The following is a 20527-nucleotide window of genomic DNA, read 5'->3' as shown; positions in this document are numbered from 1 at the left end:
TCAACACAACATAATGACACCCTCAACATAATGACATCCTCAACATAATGACACCCTCAACATAATGACACTCTCAACATAATGACACCCTCAACATAATGACACTCTCAACATAATGACACTCTCAACATAATGACACTCAACATAATGACATACTCAACACAACACAATGACATAATCAACACAATGACATACTCAACACAACATAATGACATACTCAACACAACATAATGACATCCTCAACATACTCACACTCAACATAATGACATCCTCAACATAATGACATAATCAACACAATGACATACTCAACACAGCATAATGACATACTCAACACAATGACATACTCAACACAACAACATAATGACATAATCAACACAATGACATACTCAACACAATGACATACTCAACACAATGACATACTCAACACAGCATAATGACATAATCAACACAATGACATACTCAACACAACATAATGACATACTCAACACAACACAATGACATAATCAACACAATGACATACTCAACACAGCATAATGACATACTCAACACAATGACATACTCAACACAACATAATGACATAATCAACACAATGACATACTCAACACAACATAATGACATAATCAACACAATGACATACTCAACACAACATAATGACATACTCAACACAACATAATGACATACTCAACACAACATAATGACATAATCAACACAATGACATACTCAACACAGCATAATGACATACTCAACACAATGACATACTCAACACAACATAATGACATAATCAACACAATGACATACTCAACACAACACAATGACATAATCAACACAATGACATACTCAACACAGCATAATGACATACTCAACACAACATAATGACACCCTCAACACAACATAATGACATAGTCAACACAATGACATACTCAACACAGCATAATGACATACTCAACACAACGACATACTCGCACACACACGCGCACACACTCGCACCTTATTGAAGGCAGTTCCTCGTGCGACCACTAGGGCGCAGCGAAACGACATAGACTAGAGTGTGTACCTGTAAGGATGGATGACGTGACAAATGGAACAGGCCCTTGGGAGTAGGAGGTGAACGATCCAAACAACTCAAACCAGTCAAACATCACTGGCACTGAAGAGAGTGAGAACCAAATCAGAGACAGAAACCTACGTGGCCTGAGACTGGTGTCATGTGACCACACAAAGTGTGATACGTCTATAGAGGTAGAAATCTTTGTAAAAGCTGCTGCAAAGCCAAGTGAGAACACAACGAGGCCAGAACACAACGAGGCCAGAACACAACGAGGCCAGAACACCACGAGGCCAGAACACAACGAGGCCACAACACAACGAGGCCACAACACAACGAGGCCACAACACAACGAGGCCACAACACAACGAGGCCACAACACAACGAGGCCAGAACACAACGAGGCCAGAACACAACGAGGCCAGAACACAACGAGGCCAGAACACAACGAGGCCAGAACACCACAAGGCCAGAAAACAACGAGGCCAGAACACAACAAGTCCAGAAAACAACGAGACCAGAACAACAGATCCATAGCTCAGCAAAAAAGTATTTCAGTGGAAGACGCAGACAATATGAAGCTGTGGTTATTATAAGAGAATCGTAGGGGGGAAATGCTATGCTATCCTCTCAATAAGAAGTTCCCACTTGTGAAAGTTAAGACGAATCTGACTTGTGAAATTTAGGACCGTTCTTCTTCTGCTGTTGCGTCGTAGAGTTATTTTAAGTCTCCTGCCATTTACCTCCCGGAACAGTGGGTGTCTTGGGACTGACGGGGTCCCACAGGAAGTCATAATGATTTTTATTTAGATCACACACAGGCTCAGCGGCTGCCATAGCTAATAATGTAACATTGTCCTCAGGAACCAAAGCAAAGCCACATATCCCAGCAGGCATGTCGAGTTGTTAAGTCAGGCATTGTCTCTTGAAAAACAAGGTCAGTTCCTGGGTGAGTAAGCGCAGGGTGGAGGGCTCTCCTTCAAAATGGACTTCCTGTATGTGCTTGGGGTTTCTCAGGATCCAAAGCAAAGCCACATAATATCCCAGCAGACATGTCGAGCAGCTTGTCAAGCTTGAGACAACCGCAAGGTCATTTCCTGGGCGAGTAAGCAATGGGTCAGTAAGTTGCTCTTCCCATAGCTACCTGGGGGTGGTGGTATGAGTGATGCAGGTGGATCGTGGTCCAGCAGCACAAACCATCGGTGAGTGGTGGAGGTTGGAACAGGGTGGAACAGACACAGAGCATGCTGATGATGCTTAAGCTACAGTAGGGTTATGTTTAGCAAAATTCAAGAACCTTTACAAAATTCACAGGTTTTCCAGAAATCCCGGCTGGAAGATTCCCGGATTTCCTGCTTATTCCCCCCTGATTCCGGGAAACATCCAACCAGGATTTCTGGAAAACCTGAGAATTTTGAAAAAATTACCGGAATTTTGAAAAAATTACCGGAATGTTAAAAAAATTACCGGAATTTTGAAAAAATTACCAGAATTTTGGACACCCTTTAGAAGGAGGAGCTGTGGCAAACAAAGCGTGGCCAAACCATTCAGTACCTGGTGGTGTCAAATAGACACGCTTGTCCAACAACAAAAAACAATCATCCCACCTCTACCCACTGTAGTTTGGTTCAGTCCACCACACATCTTACTCTCCTGGTCGGTGGCCTCAGCTCCACCCTCTTCCACACCACTCTAAGGAAGTGTGCCTCATCAGCACAAAACACTTGTTTCCTCTTCCTCCTTCCTGGTTCTCCTCCTGGATGTCCTCCTGGGTCTCCTCCTGGTTCTTCTTTATCATGACACCATGTCTTCTCTCTGTCTCTGTGACAGCCTCGCGCTTGACCTGACGGGGATGTTGCTCAACCGGAGATGACGTGACTGGGTCTTCCCAGCTGACTGGGCCAGCTGTCAATCATGAAACAGCTACCATACCAACCAACCACATTCAGCTTCTAGTTTTAATATGACTTTTTATGATCTCCATAGAGAATGAAGTCTCTTGACCTCAAAGACATTCCTCAATGACTACCGGTTAAATAAAGATAAAATAACAACAGTTCAACTGTCGAACTAATAAAACCCTTGAGGAGTCAGGACTCACTTTAGCATGCCGAGTGTCTTAATAAGGGCAGGGAGGTCTGATGACCCAGCAGAACGAACCTGATATCCTCCTCTCCCTGAGACCTGCAACCCCCCAACCCCACCTCAGCAGGAACGTGAACAGCTGTTGGAGGAGCAATAATTATTACAGTAACGCAGGTAGGTAGCCTAGCAGTTAAGAGCGTTGAGCTTGTACCCGAAAGGCCGTTGGTTGGAATCTCCGAGCCGAGTAGAAGAAAAATCTGTCTGTGCCCTTGAGCTCCTGTAAGTCTCTCTGGACAAGAGCGTCTGCTAAAATTACATCAATGTAAGTAAAAAGGTTGTGATTAACGATTAGGAAAATGATGATTAGGGGACTAGAAAAGTATTTCGGTCCTTGAAAAGTAACAGCTGAGGCCATGAAGAAGACAGAATAACAACAGTTTACTGCACTGTGCTATAGAGACCAGTGGGTGGCAACATTGGGCTTAGAGTCCAAAGCTGACAGAACAAGTCCTGAAATTCACAGTTCAGATGCAGTTCAGGAGAATAGATAAACAAGCTTCTCAAGTCCTCAGTTCAGGAGAATAGAGAAACAAGCTCCTCAAGTCCTCAGTTCAGGAGAATAGATAAACAAGCTCCTCAAGTCCTCAGTTCAGGAGAATAGATTAACAAGCTCCTCAAGTCCTCAGTTCAGGAGAATAGATTAACAAGCTCCTCAAGTCCTCAGTTCAGGAGAATAGATTAACAAGCTCCTCAAGTCCTCAGTTCAGGAGAATAGATTAACAAGCTCCTCAAGTCCTCAGTTCAGGAGAATAGATTAACACGCTCCTCAAGTCCTCAGTTCAGGAGAATAGATAAACAAGATCCTCAAGTCCTCATTTCAGGAGAATAGATTAACAAGCTCCTCAAGTCCTCAGTTCAGGAGAATAGATTAACAAGCTCCTCAAGTCCTCAGTTCAGGAGAATAGATTAACAAGCTCCTCAAATTCTCACTTCAGGAGAATAAATAAACAAGCTCATCTAGTTCTCACTTCAGGAGAATAGATTAACAAACTCCTCTAGTCAGTTCAGGAGAATAGATTAACAAACTCCTCTAGTCCTCAATTCAGGAGAATAGATAAACAAGCTCATCTAGTTCTCACTTCAGGAGAATAGATTAACAAACTCCTCTAGTCAGTTCAGGAGAATAGATTAACAAGCTCCTCAAGTCCTCACTTCAGGAGAATAGATTAACAAGCTCCTCAAGTCCTCAGTTCAGGAGAATAGATTAACAAGCTCCTCAAATTCTCACTTCAGGAGAATAAATAAACAAGCTCATCTAGTTCTCACTTCAGGAGAATAGATTAACAAACTCCTCTAGTCAGTTCAGGAGAATAGATTAACAAACTCCTCTAGTCCTCAATTCAGGAGAATAGATAAACAAGTTATTCAGCTCACTGGTTGGCCATTACACAGTGTTCAGCTCACTGGACTGGTTGGCCATCACACAGTGTTAAACTCACTGTACTGGTTGGCCATTACACACTATTCAGCTCACTGGACTGGTTGGCCATCACACTGTTCAGCTCACTGTACTGGTTGGCCATTACACACTGTTCAGCTCACTGGACTGTTCAGCTCACTGGACTGGTTGGCAAACACACTGTTCAGCTCACTGGACTGGTTGGCCATTACACACTGTTCAGCTCACTGGACTGTTCAGCTCACTGGACTGGTTGGCCATCACACACTGTTCAGCTCACTGGACTGGTTGGCCATTTCACAGTGTTAAGCTCACTGGACTGGTTGGCCATTACACACTATTCAGCTCACTGGACTGGTTGGCCATCACACTGTTCAGCTCACTGTACTGGTTGGCCATTACACACTGTTCAGCTCACTGGACTGGTTGGCCATCACACACTGTTCATCTCACTGGACTGGTTGGCCATCACACTGTTCAGCTCACTGTACTTGTTGGCCATCACACTGTTCAGCTCACTGGACTGGTTGGCCATCATATTTTTCCTTTATTTAACTAGGCAAGTCAGTTAAGAACAAATTATTGTTTACAATGACGGCCCACCCAGCCAAACCCTAACCCGGACGACGCTAGGCCAATTGTGCGCCGGCCTTTGGGACTCCCAATCAAGGCCGGTTGTGATACACCCTGAAATCGAACTAGGGTCTGTAGTGATGCCTCTAGCACTGAGATGCATTCCCTTAGACCACTGCGCCACCTGGGAACCCCAAAAGGATCATCTATAGCCAGCACACAGTAGGTGGTCCAGGATGAGATCAGCTTCAGAAGATACAACAGAACCGTCCTCAGAGTTATTCAGGTTAGGTATGAGGTCAGCTCCAGGATACAACAGAACCGTCCTCAGAGTTATTTCAGGTTAGGTATGAGGTCACCTCCAGGATACAGCAGAACCGTCCTCAGAGTTATTTCAGGTTAGGTATGAGGTCACCTCCAGGATACAGCAGAACCGTCCTCAGAGTTATTTCAGGTTAGGTATGAGGTCAGCTCCAGGATACAACAGAACCATCCTCAGAGTTATTCAGGTTAGGTATGAGGTCACCTCCAGGATACAGCAGAACCGTCCTCAGAGTTATTTCAGGTTAGGTATGAGGTCAGCTCCAGGATACAACAGAACCGTCCTCAGAGTTATTCAGGTTAGGTATGAGGTCAGCTCCAGGATACAACAGAACCGTCCTCAGAGTTATTCAGGTTAGGTATGAGGTCAGCTCCAGGATACAACAGAACCGTCCTCAGAGTTATTCAGGTTAGGTATGAGGTCAGCTCCAGGATACAACAGAACCGTCCTCAGAGTTATTTCAGGTTAGGTATGAGGTCACCTCCAGGATACAACAGAACCGTCCTGTTTTATCATCCTGATCCGTTGTCAGTTTTGTGGAATAATTCTAATGTTAATGTTAGATTTGAATGGAGAAAGCTGATCCGAGAGCAGTGCTTCCTTTCTCTCAATCCTATAGGTATCGACACATGCTCCAACTTAGCAAATGTTCTCGCTGCCTGGTGTTTTGGGAAACGTATGTCACATCTTCGTCCATTGTAGGAAAGATGGATCGTCTAAAACACTCGTAAGCCTGAGTTCCATCGCTATGGGGAAACCGGGCCCTGAGTGTGAGAATGGTAGCAGCAGCAGTTAGGTGGCAGGTGGAGGCTGCCTGAGCCCGCAGGGAGTAAGACATTGAAGCTGTTTTGTGTGGTAACATGTAATCACTGGCTTGTGCCCTGCCTACCTTATGTTGTCAGCAGAAATACAACCCGATGTTATGGGGAGCGGTTGAATAACAAAGAGAGAGTGTCCCAGATGAGAAGGCTGAGATGAGGAGAGGAGGAGAGGAGGGGAGAGGAGAACAGGAGGGGAAAGGAGGAGAACAGGAGGGGATGAGAAGAAAGGAGGAGAGGAGGGGAGAGGAGGAGAGGAGGGGAAAGGAGGGGAGGAGGGGAGAGGAGGAGGAGAGGGAGGAGAGGAGGAGAGGAGGGGAGAGGAGGAAGGGAAGGAGGAGAGGAGGGGAGAGTAGGAGAGGTGGGGAAAGGAGGAGAGGAGGAGAGGAGGGGAGGAGGAGAGGAGGGGAGAGAGGAGGAGAGGAGGGGAAATGAGGAGAGGGGAGAGGAGGAGAGGAGAGGAGGAGAGGAGGGGAAAGGAGGAAAGGAGGGGAGAGGAGGAGAGGAGGAGAGGAGGGGAAAGGAGGAGAGGAGGGGAGGAGGGGAGAGGAGGGGAGAGGAGAGGAGGAGAGGAGAGGAGGGGAGAGGAGGAGAGGACTAGTGCCTCTTACATGCTGACCAATCCACACTCCAGTCCAGTTGGTGGCAGTAACGCACCTTAAAGTTGGTTGCCAACCACCATATAAAATCCACAGAAGAATGAACGAGGAGAGATTAATCAAAGAAAATGGACAAAAAACTAACTCGATTAATTGTCAGAGTAAAGAACACACGCTTTTGTGATTCAAAATGGGTCAGAATTCTACAAAGATTCAGCAAAAAAAAAGGACCTTGTACATTTCACAATGTTCATCTCCCCGGACAAATTAACTAGCAACAGCAAGCTAGCTAAATGTCCATGAATGTTTCATGTGTTTTCGACCTGTCCCCAAATGAATATAGCTGGTTCACAGTTAGTTTTGATATTTTAATCTGCGTGTCTTGATCGCATCTGGTGGGTATAGACAAAATGAACATGCCACACGCGGATGCACATGAGGAGCCGGATTGGTCAGCATGTTAGAGGTTGAGAAGAAACCAGCGAAGAGAGGGTTAATAAACCCTGAAGTGGGCCAGTACTGTTACTGTACCTGGAGGTAATGTTACTACAGATGTAGGTGGTTGAATTCAAGGTAATGTTACTACAGAGGAGGGTGGTTGAATTCAAGATAATGTTACTACAGATGTAGGTGGTTGAATTCAAGGTAATGTTACTACAGATGTAGGTGGTTGAATTCAAGGTAATGTTACTACAGATGTAGGTGGTTGAATTCAAGGTAATGTTACTACAGATGAGGGTGGTTGAATTCAAGATAATGTTACTACAGATGTAGGTGGTTGAATTCAAGGTAATGTTACTACAGATGTAGGTGGTTGAATTCAAGGTAATGTTACTACAGATGTAGGTGGTTGAATTCAAGGTAATGTTACTACAGATGTAAGTGGTTGAATTCAAGGTAATGTTACTACAGATGAGGGTGGTTGAATTCAAGGTAATGTTACTACAGAGGAGGGTGGTTGAATTCAAGGTAATGTTACTACAGATGTAGGTGGTTGAATTCAAGGTAATGTTACTACAGATGTAGGTGGTTGAATTCAAGGTAATGTCACTACAGATGTAGGTGGTTGAATTCAAGGTAATGTTACTACAGATGTAGGTGGTTGAATTCAAGGTAATGTTACTACAGATGTGGGTGATTGAATTCAAGGTAATGTTACTACAGATGTGGGTGATTGAATTCAAGGTAATGTTACTACAGATGTGGGTGGTTGAACTCAAGGTAATGTTACTACAGATTTAGGTGGTTGAATTCAAGGTAATGTTACTACAGATGTAGGTGGTTGAATTCAAGGTAATGTTACTACAGATGTAGGTGGTTGAATTCAAGGTAATGTTACTACAGATGTAGGTGGTTGAATTCAAGGTAATGTTACTACAGAGGAGGGTGGTTGAATTCAAGGTAATGTTACTACAGAGGAGGGTGGTTGAATTCAAGGTAATGTTACTACAGAGGAGGGTGGTTGAATTCAAGGTAATGTTACTACAGAGGAGGGTGGTTGATATGGTAACTAGCCACCCTCTTCTTTCCTCTCTGGAGGAGCTGGAGTAAACACAGAGACTTACATCTTGCTGGAGTTAAACATGGACAAGTCAAACTCTCTCTCCACATACACCCCTACCCCACCCACAGTCCCGTTCAACAAACCTTCGTCCAGGCTGCGTGAGTTCCTCTTGCTGGCCGAGCGTTGGAACAGGGGGGCTGGCCTGTCAATCATAGAGCTGGCCTGGCGGGTCTGAGCCTGGGTCCGCCCACTGTAGCGGAACTTAGAACCCAGTGCAAGGAACTTCCTGGGAGTGGTAGCCACCTCAGTAGAGGTCAACCTGGACAGAGGAGGCAGAGGAACATTTATATAAATATATCTATAACTATATAATATATAACTGCCTGGGAGTGGTAGCCACCTCAGTAGAGGTCAGTCTGGACAGAGGAGGCAGAGGAACATTTATATAAATATATCTATAACTATATAATATATAACTGCCTGGGAGTGGTAGCCACCTCAGTAGAGGTCAGTCTGGACAGAGGAGGCAGAGGAACATTTATATAAATATATATATAACTATATAATATATAACTTCCTGGGAGTGGTCGCCACCTCAGTAGAGGTCAGTCTGGACAGAGGAACATTTATATAAATATATCTATAACTATATAATATATAACTGCCTGGGAGTGGTAGCTCCTCAGTAGAGGTCAGTCTGGACAGAGGAACATTTATATAAATATATCTATAACTATATAATATATAACTTCCTGGGAGTGGTCGCCACCTCAGTAGAGGTCAGTCTGGACAGAGGAACATTTATATAAATATATCTATAACTATATAATATATAACTGCCTGGGAGTGGAGTTTTTTGTTTTTTTACGTGTTATTTCTTACACTAGTACCCCAGGTCATCTTAGGTTTCTTTACATACAGCCGACAAGAACTACTGAATATAAGATCAGCGTCAACTCACCATCAGTACGACCAAGAATATGTTTTTCGCGATGCGGATCCTGAGTTCTGCCTTACAACCAGTGTAACCGAGTGGATCACATGCAGCGACCAAAAAAAAAAAAACGACTCAGAAAAAGAGGGAAACGAAGCGGTCTTCTGGTCAGACTCCGGAGACGGGCACATCGTGCACCACTCCCCAGCATTCTTCTTGCCAATGTCCAGTCTCTTGACAACAAGGTTGATGAAATCCGAGCAAGGGTAGCATTCCAGAGGGACATCAGAGACTGTAACGTTCTCTGCTTCACGGAAACATGGCTCACTGGAGAGACGCAATCCGAAGCGGTGCAGCCAGCGGGTTTCTCCACGCATCGCGCCGACAGAAACAAACATCTCTCTGGTAAGAAGACGGGCGGGGGCGTATGCCTTATGGCCAACGTGACATGGTGTGATGAAGGAAACATACAGGAACTCAAATCCTTCTGTTCACCTGATTTAGAATTCCTCACAATCAAATGTAGACCGCATTATCTACCAAGAGAATTCTCTTCGATTATAATCACAGCCGTATATATCCCCCCAAGCAGACACATCGATGGCTCTGAACGAACTTTATTTAACTCTCTGCAAACTGGAAACGATTTATCCGGAGGCTGCATTCATTGTAGCTGGGGATTTTAACAAGGCTAATCTGAAAACAAGACTCCCTAAATTTTATCAGCATATTGATTGCGCAACCAGGGGTGGAAAGACCCTGGATCATTGTTACTCTAACTTCCGCGACGCATATAAGGCCCTGCCCCGCCCCCCTTTCGGAAAAGCTGACCACGACTCCATTTTGTTGATCCCTGCCTACAGACAGAAACTAAAACAAGAAGCTCCCACGCTGAGGTCTGTCCAACGCTGGTCCGACCAAGCTGACTCCACACTCCAAGACTGCTTCCATCACGTGGACTGGGAGATGTTTCGTATTGCGTCAGACAACAACATTGACGAATACGCTGATACGGTGTGCGAGTTCATTAGAACGTGCGTTGAAGATGTCGTTCCCATAGCAACGATTAAAACATTCCCTAACCAGAAACCGTGGATTGATGGCAGCATTCGTGTGAAACTGAAGGCACGAACCACTGCTTTTAATCAGGGCAAGGTGTCTGGTAACATGACTGAATACAAACAGTGCAGCTATTCCCTCCGCAAGGCTATCAAACAAGCTAAGCGCCAGTACAGAGACAAAGTAGAATCTCAATTCAACGGCTCAGACACAAGAGGTATGTGGCAGGGTCTACAATCAATCACGGACTACAGGAAGAAACCCAGCCCAGTCACGGACCAGGACGTCTTGCTCCCAGGCAGACTAAATAACTTTTTTGCCCGCTTTGAGGACAATACAGTGCCACTGACACGGCCTGCAACGGAATCATGCGGTCTCTCCTTCACTGCAGCCGAAGTGAGTAAGACATTTAAACGTGTTAACCCTCGCAAGGCTGCAGGCCCAGACGGCATCCCCAGCCGCGCCCTCAGAGCATGCGCAGACCAGCTGGCCGGTGTGTTTACGGACATATTCAACCAATCCCTATACCAGTCTGCTGTTCCCACATGCTTCAAGAGGGCCACCATTGTTCCTGTTCCCAAGAAAGCTAAGGTAACTGAGCTAAACGACTACCGCCCCGTAGCACTCACATCCGTCATCATGAAGTGCTTTGAGAGACTAGTCAAGGACCATATCACCTCCACCCTACCTGACACCCTTGACCCACTCCAATTTGCTTACCGCCCAAATAGGTCCACAGACGATGCAATCTCAACCACACTGCACACTGCCCTAACCCATCTGGACAAGAGGAATACCTATGTGAGAATGCTGTTCATCGACTACAGCTCGGCATTCAACACCATAGTACCCTCCAAGCTCGTCATCAAGCTCGAGACCCTGGGTCTCGACCCCGCCCTGTGCAACTGGGTACTGGACTTCCTGACGGGCCGCCCCCAGGTGGTGAGGGTAGGCAACAACATCTCCTCCCCGCTGATCCTCAACACTGGGGCCCCACAAGGGTGCGTTCTGAGCCCCCTCCTGTACTCCCTGTTCACCCACGACTGCGTGGCCATGCACGCTCCAACTCAATCATCAAGTTTGCGGACGACACAACAGTGGTAGGCTTGATTACCAACAACGACGAGACGGCCTACAGGGAGGAGGTGAGGGCCCTCGGAGTGTGGTGTCAGGAAAATAACCTCACACTCAACGTCAACAAAACTAAGGAGATGATTGTGGACTTCAGGAAACAGCAGAGGGAACACCCCCCATCCACATCGATGGAACAGTAGTGGAGAGGGTAGCAAGTTTTAAGTTCCTCGGCATACACATCACAGACAAACTGAATTGGTCCACTCACACAGACAGCATCGTGAGGAAGGCGCAGCAGCGCCTCTTCAACCTCAGGAGGCTGAAGAAATTCGGCTTGTCACCAAAAGCACTCACAAACTTCTACAGATGCACAATCGAGAGCATCCTGGCGGGCTGTATCACCGCCTGGTATGGCAACTGCACCGCCCTCAACCGTAAGGCTCTCCAGAGGGTAGTGAGGTCTGCACAACGCATCACCGGGGGCAAACTACCTGCCCTCCAGGACACCTACACCACCCGATGCTACAGGAAGGCCATAAAGATCATCAAGGACATCAACCACCCGAGCCACTGCCTGTTCACCCCGCTGTCATCCAGAAGGCGAGGTCAGTACAGGTGCATCAAAGCTGGGACCGAGAGACTGAAAAACAGCTTCTATCTCAAGGCCATCAGACTGTTAAACAGCCACCACTAACATTGAGTGGCTACTGCCAACACACTGTCAATGACACTGACTCTACTCCAGCCACTTTAATCACGGGAATTGATGGGAAATTATGTAAATATATCACTAGCCACTTTAAACAATGCTACCTTATATAATGTTACTTACCCTACATTGTTCATCTCATATGCATACGTTGATACTGTACTCTATATCATCGACTGCATCCTTATGTAATACATGTATCACTAGCCACTTTAACTATGCCACTTGGTTTACATACTTATCTCATATGTATATACTGTACTCGATATCATCTACTGTATCTTGCCTATGCTGCTCTGTACCATCACTCATTCATATATCCTTATGTACATATTCTTTATCCCCTTACACTGTGTATAAGACAGTAGTTTTTTTTTGGAATTGTTAGTTAGATTACTTGCTCGTTATTACTGCATTGTCGGAACTAGAAGCACAAGCATTTCGCTACACTCGCATTAACATCTGCTAACCATGTGTATGTGACAAATAAAATTTGATTTGATTTGATTTGATTTGAGTGGTAGCTCCTCAGTAGAGGTCAGTCTGGACAGAGGAACATTTATATAAATATATATATAACTATATAATATATAACTTCCTGGGAGTGGTAGCCACCTCAGTAGAGGTCAGTCTGGACAGAGGAACATTTATATAAATATATCTATAACTATATAATATATAACTGCCTGGGAGTGGTAGCTCCTCAGTAGAGGTCAGTCTGGACAGAGGAACATTTATATAAATATATCTATAACTATATAATATATAACTGCCTGGGAGTGGTAGCTCCTCAGTAGAGGTCAGTCTGGACAGAGGAACATTTCTATAAATATATAAATCTAATATATAAAATTCTGCCGTTTGATTGCAAATATGCAGACAGAGTCCAAAGAAGAACACACAGAAGGCTGTTGTATAAAACACCTGTCTCCGCATCTTCAAACTAAGGGGAACCCTTGACAAGGAGGGAGAAGCGTGAATCCATGTATACAGGTAAGATAGTCTAAATAGCTACATTTTCAGATATTACATGTTTCAAATTTGGTCAGAAAGTAATTTCCATTTCAAGTTAAAGTGTACTGTTAGCTAGCTAGTTAACGTTAGCTGGCTGGCTCGCTAGCTAACGTTACGTGTATGATCTGTGTAGTTATATTATTCATATCTCAGAGCCATTTGCATTGCTAGTTATAACCTAATGTTAGCTAACTAGCATTGCTAGTTATAGCCTAATGTTAGCTAACTAACATTGAACCTGGTTGGTTAGCTTTAGCTACCTTCAGATGAATGCAGGGTAGTAATGTTATGAGTTGGGATTATGGTTCATTGTTTAGCTAGCTAGCTACATGTCTTAACAAAAGACTCCACTATGCAATTAACCATTCCAATAGAATGTTCATGATGTCACTGTGACAACTGTTGATAGACGTAGCTGGTAAATTCGCTCTGGCCATCTACTCCGATTTCAGAGCACTCTCGTCTGAGTGTGCCAGAGTGGAGAATAACGGATAAATTTACGAATACTCAACACCCGTTGAATATGGCCAGTGTCAGTAAAAGTTGGCAAAAAAAAACTAATGAAATTGAAGCCAGCAGCACAGTTGCAGTCAGCAACACTCTGGATAACATACAAACAGCCTAACCAGCTCTGCTAGGTTGAGTAAAATGGTCAGAGGGAGCTGCTCTCTCATCTGGAAGTAGCTAGCCAGTTAGCCAATGTTAGCCAGTTAGTTTGGGTGCTTGACTGCTATTGTTTGGGACAGAATGCTCGGATCAAACCTACTCCTCAGCCAGAGCGTACAATGCGCGCGCTGAATACTCCGAGAGCGAAACACTCTGAATTTATGAACAGACGATCTGACAACGCTCTGACAAACACACCCATAGTATAAACCAGCCTTTAGTCTTGAAATCTTTGGGTGTTTAGTACATGGCTTCATATGTGAATCCTTAATGAGATGGGTGGGGCTAAGGCTTTAGGGGGTGTGAACAATGCTGAATAGGTGTAGACAAAGAAGAGCTCTCCAGTAGGTACCAAAACATCCAAGGGTTATTTTCTCAAAAGTGAGGTTACAAGTTTATCAACTTTTAACAGCATAATTACTTTCCCAGAATTACTTTCCCACTACAACTGTAGTGTATAATAAACCATTTTCTAGCTCTGAGTCTCTACTTTTATCCAATGTCAAAAAACACAATTTCAAATGTAGCTACATGAGACCCGAAATTGAGCCGGTTGGTCACAATTTAGCTTTTAAATATAGCTAACTACATTAACATTTTAGCAGTGCATTAAACTAAGGTAGGTAAGACAACCACATACAGTATTAGTCATTGTGAGTAACTAAACTAAATATAACTACTACATAGCCATACTGATAATGTTTTACTACTGTAATGACCGTTCTCAATAAAATAATAACTTGGTGTTCTTCACCAAGTCAGAATGATAGGTTCTATCACGGGGAGCTTCAAACAGTGTGTTCTCTTACCTGAAGAATGTGTGATGCTCCACACACACTTTCCACAGCTTCTTGGAGGCCTTGTAGTTTGGCAGTTTGAAACCAATGGCGCTTTCGTAATGCTCCAGCTGTTGGAAACAAAAGCATATGAATGATGGTAGCACTGCACTAGATCCACTATACCTATTGATTTGACATGTAACTCAACTTTTACTTATGACTACTATACTGTTTATCTGACTCCTGAGAGATCAGGCCTTTTGTGGGCTAAAAGACAACCAAATAAACAACCAAACACATAAATAAAGTTGACCTCTGAGGGGCGTATCTTGATGAAGAAGCTGCTGCGTTTGTAGGAGACCTTGAGGACTTTGGGCCAGGGGAAACGGTTGATCCTCAGCTTGTCCTTGTAGACCATCAAACCCCCAGAACACACACCCAGCATAATATCCACTCCATCTAGATCCTGGAGAGAGGGATGGGGAGGGGAGGATGGAGAGGGAGAGAGATTTGAGAGAAAAAGAAAGGATGGAAGAGTGTGTGAGTGAGTAAGAAAGAAAGACCACCCAAAAACAGAGAATACAACAGCTAGATGTCCATTTGCATGATTGCTGACATTATACCATTGACTTGGCCTGCGTATTAATGCAATGACAACATCCATCCACCGAGAGGCAGCATCCATCTCCCTTTCAGCATAATGACTTCCATATTTTATTTTAAATCCCCGGTTTTGATGCAAACAGATTGACCTCATTTCTGCTACTAAATCTGTGCTCTGACAGAGGCACGCGTTTGTCCCTTTTTTGGGAACAGACACAAACACTGACTTCACAGCTGACGCAGGTTACACTGCAGCAGGCAAGGAGGTAGGTGGGTGAGTGCTAAAACCATGTTAAATACCATATCTGCATCCCAAATGGCACCCTATTCCCTATATAGTGCACATCTTTTGAGGAGCCCTGGTGAAAAGTAGTGTGCTATGAAGGGAATAGGGTGCCATTTGGGACGTATGCCATATCTTCATCATCATCATCATCATCAAGCCTTCTCTGCTCGGTGGTTAATAGGACAGATGTGATATAACTGGCCTCCAGTGGACAGACAGGAGGACACTGAGGGACAATCTGGGCTGAAACACCTGCACGCCTACCAACGCGTCATCATACATGGAGGTAGAATATAGTGGTTGCAGATTGAGATTTGAAAACTAGTTAGAACCTACTTATATTGACAACATCAACAACAATGTGATGTTAATACACAGACTCTTCCTTTTGACTTTTTAGTCAGCTAGTCTCCACATGGAGCCTGTCAGTTTCTGTGTTGAATGAGTAATGCTCTGCAGGTCGGGGTTGTGGTCCTACAGTATGTTACCTTGGCCTGGGTTGTAACTCTACGTTACCTTGGCCTGGGTTGTAACTCTACGTTACCTTGGCCTGGGTTGTGGTCCTACAGTATGTTACCTTGGCCTGGGTTGTGGTCCTACAGTATGTTACCTTGGCCTGGGTTGTAACTCTACGTTACCTTGGCCTGGGTTGTAACTCTACGTTACCTTGGCCTGGGTTGTAACTCTACGTTACCTTGGCCTGGGTTGTAACTCTACATTACCTTGGCCTGGGTTGTAACTCTACATTACCTTGGCCTGGTGCAGGTCCACTCCGTACATGGCTAGTTTCTTGGCGTTCTCCAGAAAGGCCATGTCTGCCTGTGCTGGACTCATCGACCTGTAGATAGGACAGACGCCATATTAGCAAAGAAGCAACGTGTTATCATACAGTAGCATGAATGACTCTGGCATTACAGATTCATTATAAGTAGCACATTCCTGCTGTGAAAATGATTTACATAACACTGATTTACATAACACTGATTTACATAACAGTGTACACAGGTGACCCTATGCATCCAGTACAACCCTCTCCCTCCTAATCTGAAGGTCTTGTGTGTGGACATTCTGCTGAGTATACTGGGAGCACTTGTCTCTAAGTCAGTGTGTGTGTGTGTGTGTGTGTGTGTGTGTGTGTGTGTGTGTGTGTGTGTGTGTGTGTGTGTGTGTGTGTGTGTGTGTGTGTGTGTGTGTGTGTGTAGACATTCTGCTGAGTATACTGGGAACATTTGTCTCACAGTTAGCTAGCTGCCACCGAGTCACCCAGCCCCGAAGCTAGCCCTGAGCCAGGCCCACCTCCCAGCCTACTCTGTGATCACTCGGCTATTCAGCCGATGCCCAACACGGCTAGAATCCACTACTCACCGGATCCTTGACGTAAGCTCTGGACCTTTGCATCAGATCATCGCTGCTAGCTAGCTGCTACCGACTGCCTATGGTGGCTAACGCCCCTGCCCCGAAGATAGCACCAGTTAGCCGCGAGCCAGGCGCATCTCCCGGCTAGCAAACTAAATTACTACAACTACAATACCGCTTTCGCCATCTGGCCCGGAACATTTGTCGACACGGCGCCCCGCCGTACCACCACGACTGGTCCGCCGAAGTAACTCCATACGCTGTGCACTCAAACGGCCTTTGCTGGACGTCGGAGCAGACTCTTCTACTTACCCCGGCCTGCTAACTTTAAACGCAGTGTCTCCCGCGTGCTAGCGTAGTAACGACTACCCCGCGGCTTCCCTGTTCCATATATTGCTGCTCACTGGACCCTATGATCACTTGGCTACATAGCTGATGCCTGCCGGACTGTTCATTAATCACGGTACTCCATTTTGTTTATTTTTTGTTTATCTGTTGGTCCCAGCCTCGAACTCAGGCCCTGTGTGTAGTTAACTGACCCTCTCTGCCCATTCATTGCCATTTTACCTGTTGTTGTTGCCTTAGCTGATTAGCTGTTGTTGTCTTACCAGTTGTTGTCTTAGCTAGCTCTCCCAATCAACACCTGTGATTGCTTTATGCCTCGCTTTATGTTTCCCTCAAATGTCAATATGCCTTGTACACTGTTGTTAAGGATAGTTATTATTGTCTTAGTTTACTACGGATGTCTGAATGTCTGAATCCTGGCTTAGGAAGGCCACCAAAAATTCTGAGATTTCCATCCCCAACTACAACATTTTCCATCAAGATAGAACTGCCAAAGGGGGAGGAGTTGCAATCTACTCCAGAAATAGCCTGCAAAGTTCTGTCAAACTTTTCAGGTCTATGCCCAAACAGTTCGAGCTTCTAATTTTAAAATTGATTCTCTCCAGAAGTAAGTCTCTCCCTGTTGCCGCCTGTTATAGACCCCCCTCCGCTCCCAGCTGTGCCCTGGACACCATATGTGAATTGGTTGCCCCCCATCTATCTTCAGATTTTGTTCTGTTAGGTGACCTAAACTGATATACATTAACACCCCGGCAGTCCTACAATCTAAGCTAGATGCCCTCAATCTCACACAAATTATTAAGGAACCTACCAGGTACAACCCTAAATCCGTAAACATGGACATAGATATTATCCTGACCAACTTGCCCTCCAAATACACCTCTGCTGTTTTCAATCAGGATCTCAGCGATCACTGCCTCATTGCCTGCTTCCGCTATGGGTCCGCGGTCAAACGACTACCCCTCATCATTGTCAAACGCTCCATAAAACACTTCTGCAAGCCTTTCTAATCGGCCTGGCCCGAGTATCCTGGAAGGATATTGAACTCATCCCATCAGTCAAGGATGCCTGGTCGTTCTTTAAAAGTAATTTCCTCACTATCTCAAATAAGCACGCCCCTTTCAAAAAATGTAGAACTAAGAACAGATATAGCCCTTGGTTCACTCCAAACCCGACTGCCCTCGACCAGCACAAAAACATCCTGTGGGGGACTGCACTAGCATCGAATAGCCCCCGTGATATGAAACTTTTCAGGGAAGTCAGGAACCAATACACGCAGTCAGTCTGGAAAGCAAAGGCTAGTTTTTCAAACAGAAATTTGCATCCTGTAGCTCTAACTTTTGGGACACTGTAAAGTCCATGGAGAATAAGAGCACCTCCTCCCAGCTGCCCACTGCACTGAGGCTAGGTAACACTGTCACCACCGATAAATCCACAATAATCGAGAATTTCAATAAGCATTTCTCCTCGGCTGGCCATGCTTTCCTCCGGGCTACCCCAACTCCGGCCAACAGCTCCGCACTCCCCGCAGCTACTTGCCCAAGCCTCCCAGCTTCTTCTTCACCCAAATCCAGATACCAGGTGTTCTGAAAGAGCTATAAAACCTGGACCTGGACAAATCAGCTGGGCTAGACAATCTGGACGCTCTCTTTCTAAAATTATTGTTGAAACCCCTATTACCAGTCTTTTCAACCTCTCTTTCATTTCGTCCGAGAACCCTAAAGATTGGAAAGCTGCCGCAGTCATCCCCCTCTTTAAAGGGGGTGACACTCTAGACCCAAACTGTTATAGACCTATATCCATCCTGCCCTGCCTTTCTAAAGTCTTCGAAAGCCAAGTTAATAAACAGATCACTGACCATTTCGAATCCCACCGTACCTTCTCCTCTGTGCAATCCGGTTTTCGAGCTGGTCACGGGTGCACCTCAGCCACGCTCAAGGTACTAAACGATATCATAACCTCCATCGGTAAAAGACAGTACTGTGCAGCTGTCTTCATCGACCTGGCCAAGGCTTTCGACTCTGTCAATCACCATATTCTTATCGGCAGACTCAACAGCCTTGGTTTCTCAAATGACTGCCTCGCCTGGTTCACCAACTACTTCTCAGATAGAGTTCAGTGTGTCAAATCGGAGGGACTGTTGTCCAGACCTTAGCAGTCTCTATGGGGGTGCCACAGGGTTCAATTCTCGGGCTGACTCTTTTCTTTGTATATATCAACGATGTCGCTCTTGTGATTCCCTGATCCACCTCTACGCAGACGACACCATTCTGTATACAACTGGCCCTTCTTTGGACACTGTGTTAACTAACCTCCAAACGAGCTTCAATGCCATACAACACTCCTTCCGTGGCCGTCAACTGCTCTTAAACGCTAGTAAAAACCAAATTTTCAACCATTCGCTGCCCGCACCTGCCTGCCCGACTAGCATCACTACTCTGGACGGTTCTGACTTAGAATATGGACAACTAAAAATACCTAGGTGTCTGGCTAGACTGTAAACTCTCCTTCCAGATTCATATTAAACATTTCCAATCCAAAATTTAAATCTAGAATCGGCTTCCTATTTCGCAACAAAGCCTCATTCACTCACGCGGCCAAACATACCCTTGTAAAACGGACTATCCTACCGAACCTCAACTTCGGCGATGTCATTTACAAAATAGCTTCCAATAATCTACTCCGCAAACTAGATGCAGTCTATCACAGTGCCATCCGTTTTGTCACTAAAGCCCTTTATACCACCCACCACTGCGACCTGTAAGCTCTAGTCGGCTGGCCCTCGCTAAATATTCTTCGCCAGACCTACTGGCTCCAGGTCATCTAAGTCTATGCTTGGTAAAGCTCCACCTTATCTCAGCTCACTGGTCACAATAACAACACCCTCTCATAGCACGCGCTCCAGCAGGTGTATCTCGCTGGTCATCCCCAAAGCCAACACCTCCTTTGGCCGCCTTTCCTTCCAGTTCTCTGCTGCCAATGACTGGCGCGAACTGCAAAAATCACTGAAGCTAGAGACTTATATTTCCTTCACTAACTTTAAACATTAGCTATCTGAGCAGGTAAATGATCGCTGCAGCTGTACATAGCCCATCTGTAAATAGCCCACCCAATCTACCTCATCCCCATATAGATTTAATTTACTTTTCTGCTCTTTTGTACACCAGTATTTCTACTTGCACATCACCATCTGCTCATCTATCACTCCAGTGTTAATTTACTAAATTGTAATTGCTTCGCTACTATGGCCTATGTATTGCCTTACCTCCTCACGCCATTTGCACACACTGTATATAG

The 20527-nt window shown here is 45.1% G+C and overlaps 1 protein-coding gene across 7 annotated transcripts in view; it reads right to left on the bottom strand.

Moving 5' to 3' along the window:
* LOC112265785 (protein 4.1-like) overlaps positions 1-20527 on the bottom strand; it is a 164155-nt gene that overhangs the window by 47289 nt on the left and 96339 nt on the right. For all 7 annotated transcript variants that reach the window (XM_042295133.1, XM_042295134.1, XM_042295132.1 and 4 more), the window contains 4 exons: positions 16280-16367; positions 14954-15106; positions 14671-14768; positions 8549-8724 (listed from right to left, as the gene is read on the bottom strand). In XM_042295133.1, coding sequence (XP_042151067.1) covers positions 8549-8724; positions 14671-14768; positions 14954-15106; positions 16280-16367 — 515 coding nt within the window. The remainder of the gene's footprint in view (positions 1-8548; positions 8725-14670; positions 14769-14953; positions 15107-16279; positions 16368-20527) is intronic.

This window comes from Oncorhynchus tshawytscha, linkage group LG13, assembly GCF_018296145.1.
Source record: "Oncorhynchus tshawytscha isolate Ot180627B linkage group LG13, Otsh_v2.0, whole genome shotgun sequence".
NCBI classification, from domain to species: domain Eukaryota; kingdom Metazoa; phylum Chordata; class Actinopteri; order Salmoniformes; family Salmonidae; genus Oncorhynchus; species Oncorhynchus tshawytscha.
The sequence above is the reverse complement of the archived record's forward strand: the minus strand, read 5'-3'. Positions and strand labels throughout refer to the sequence as shown.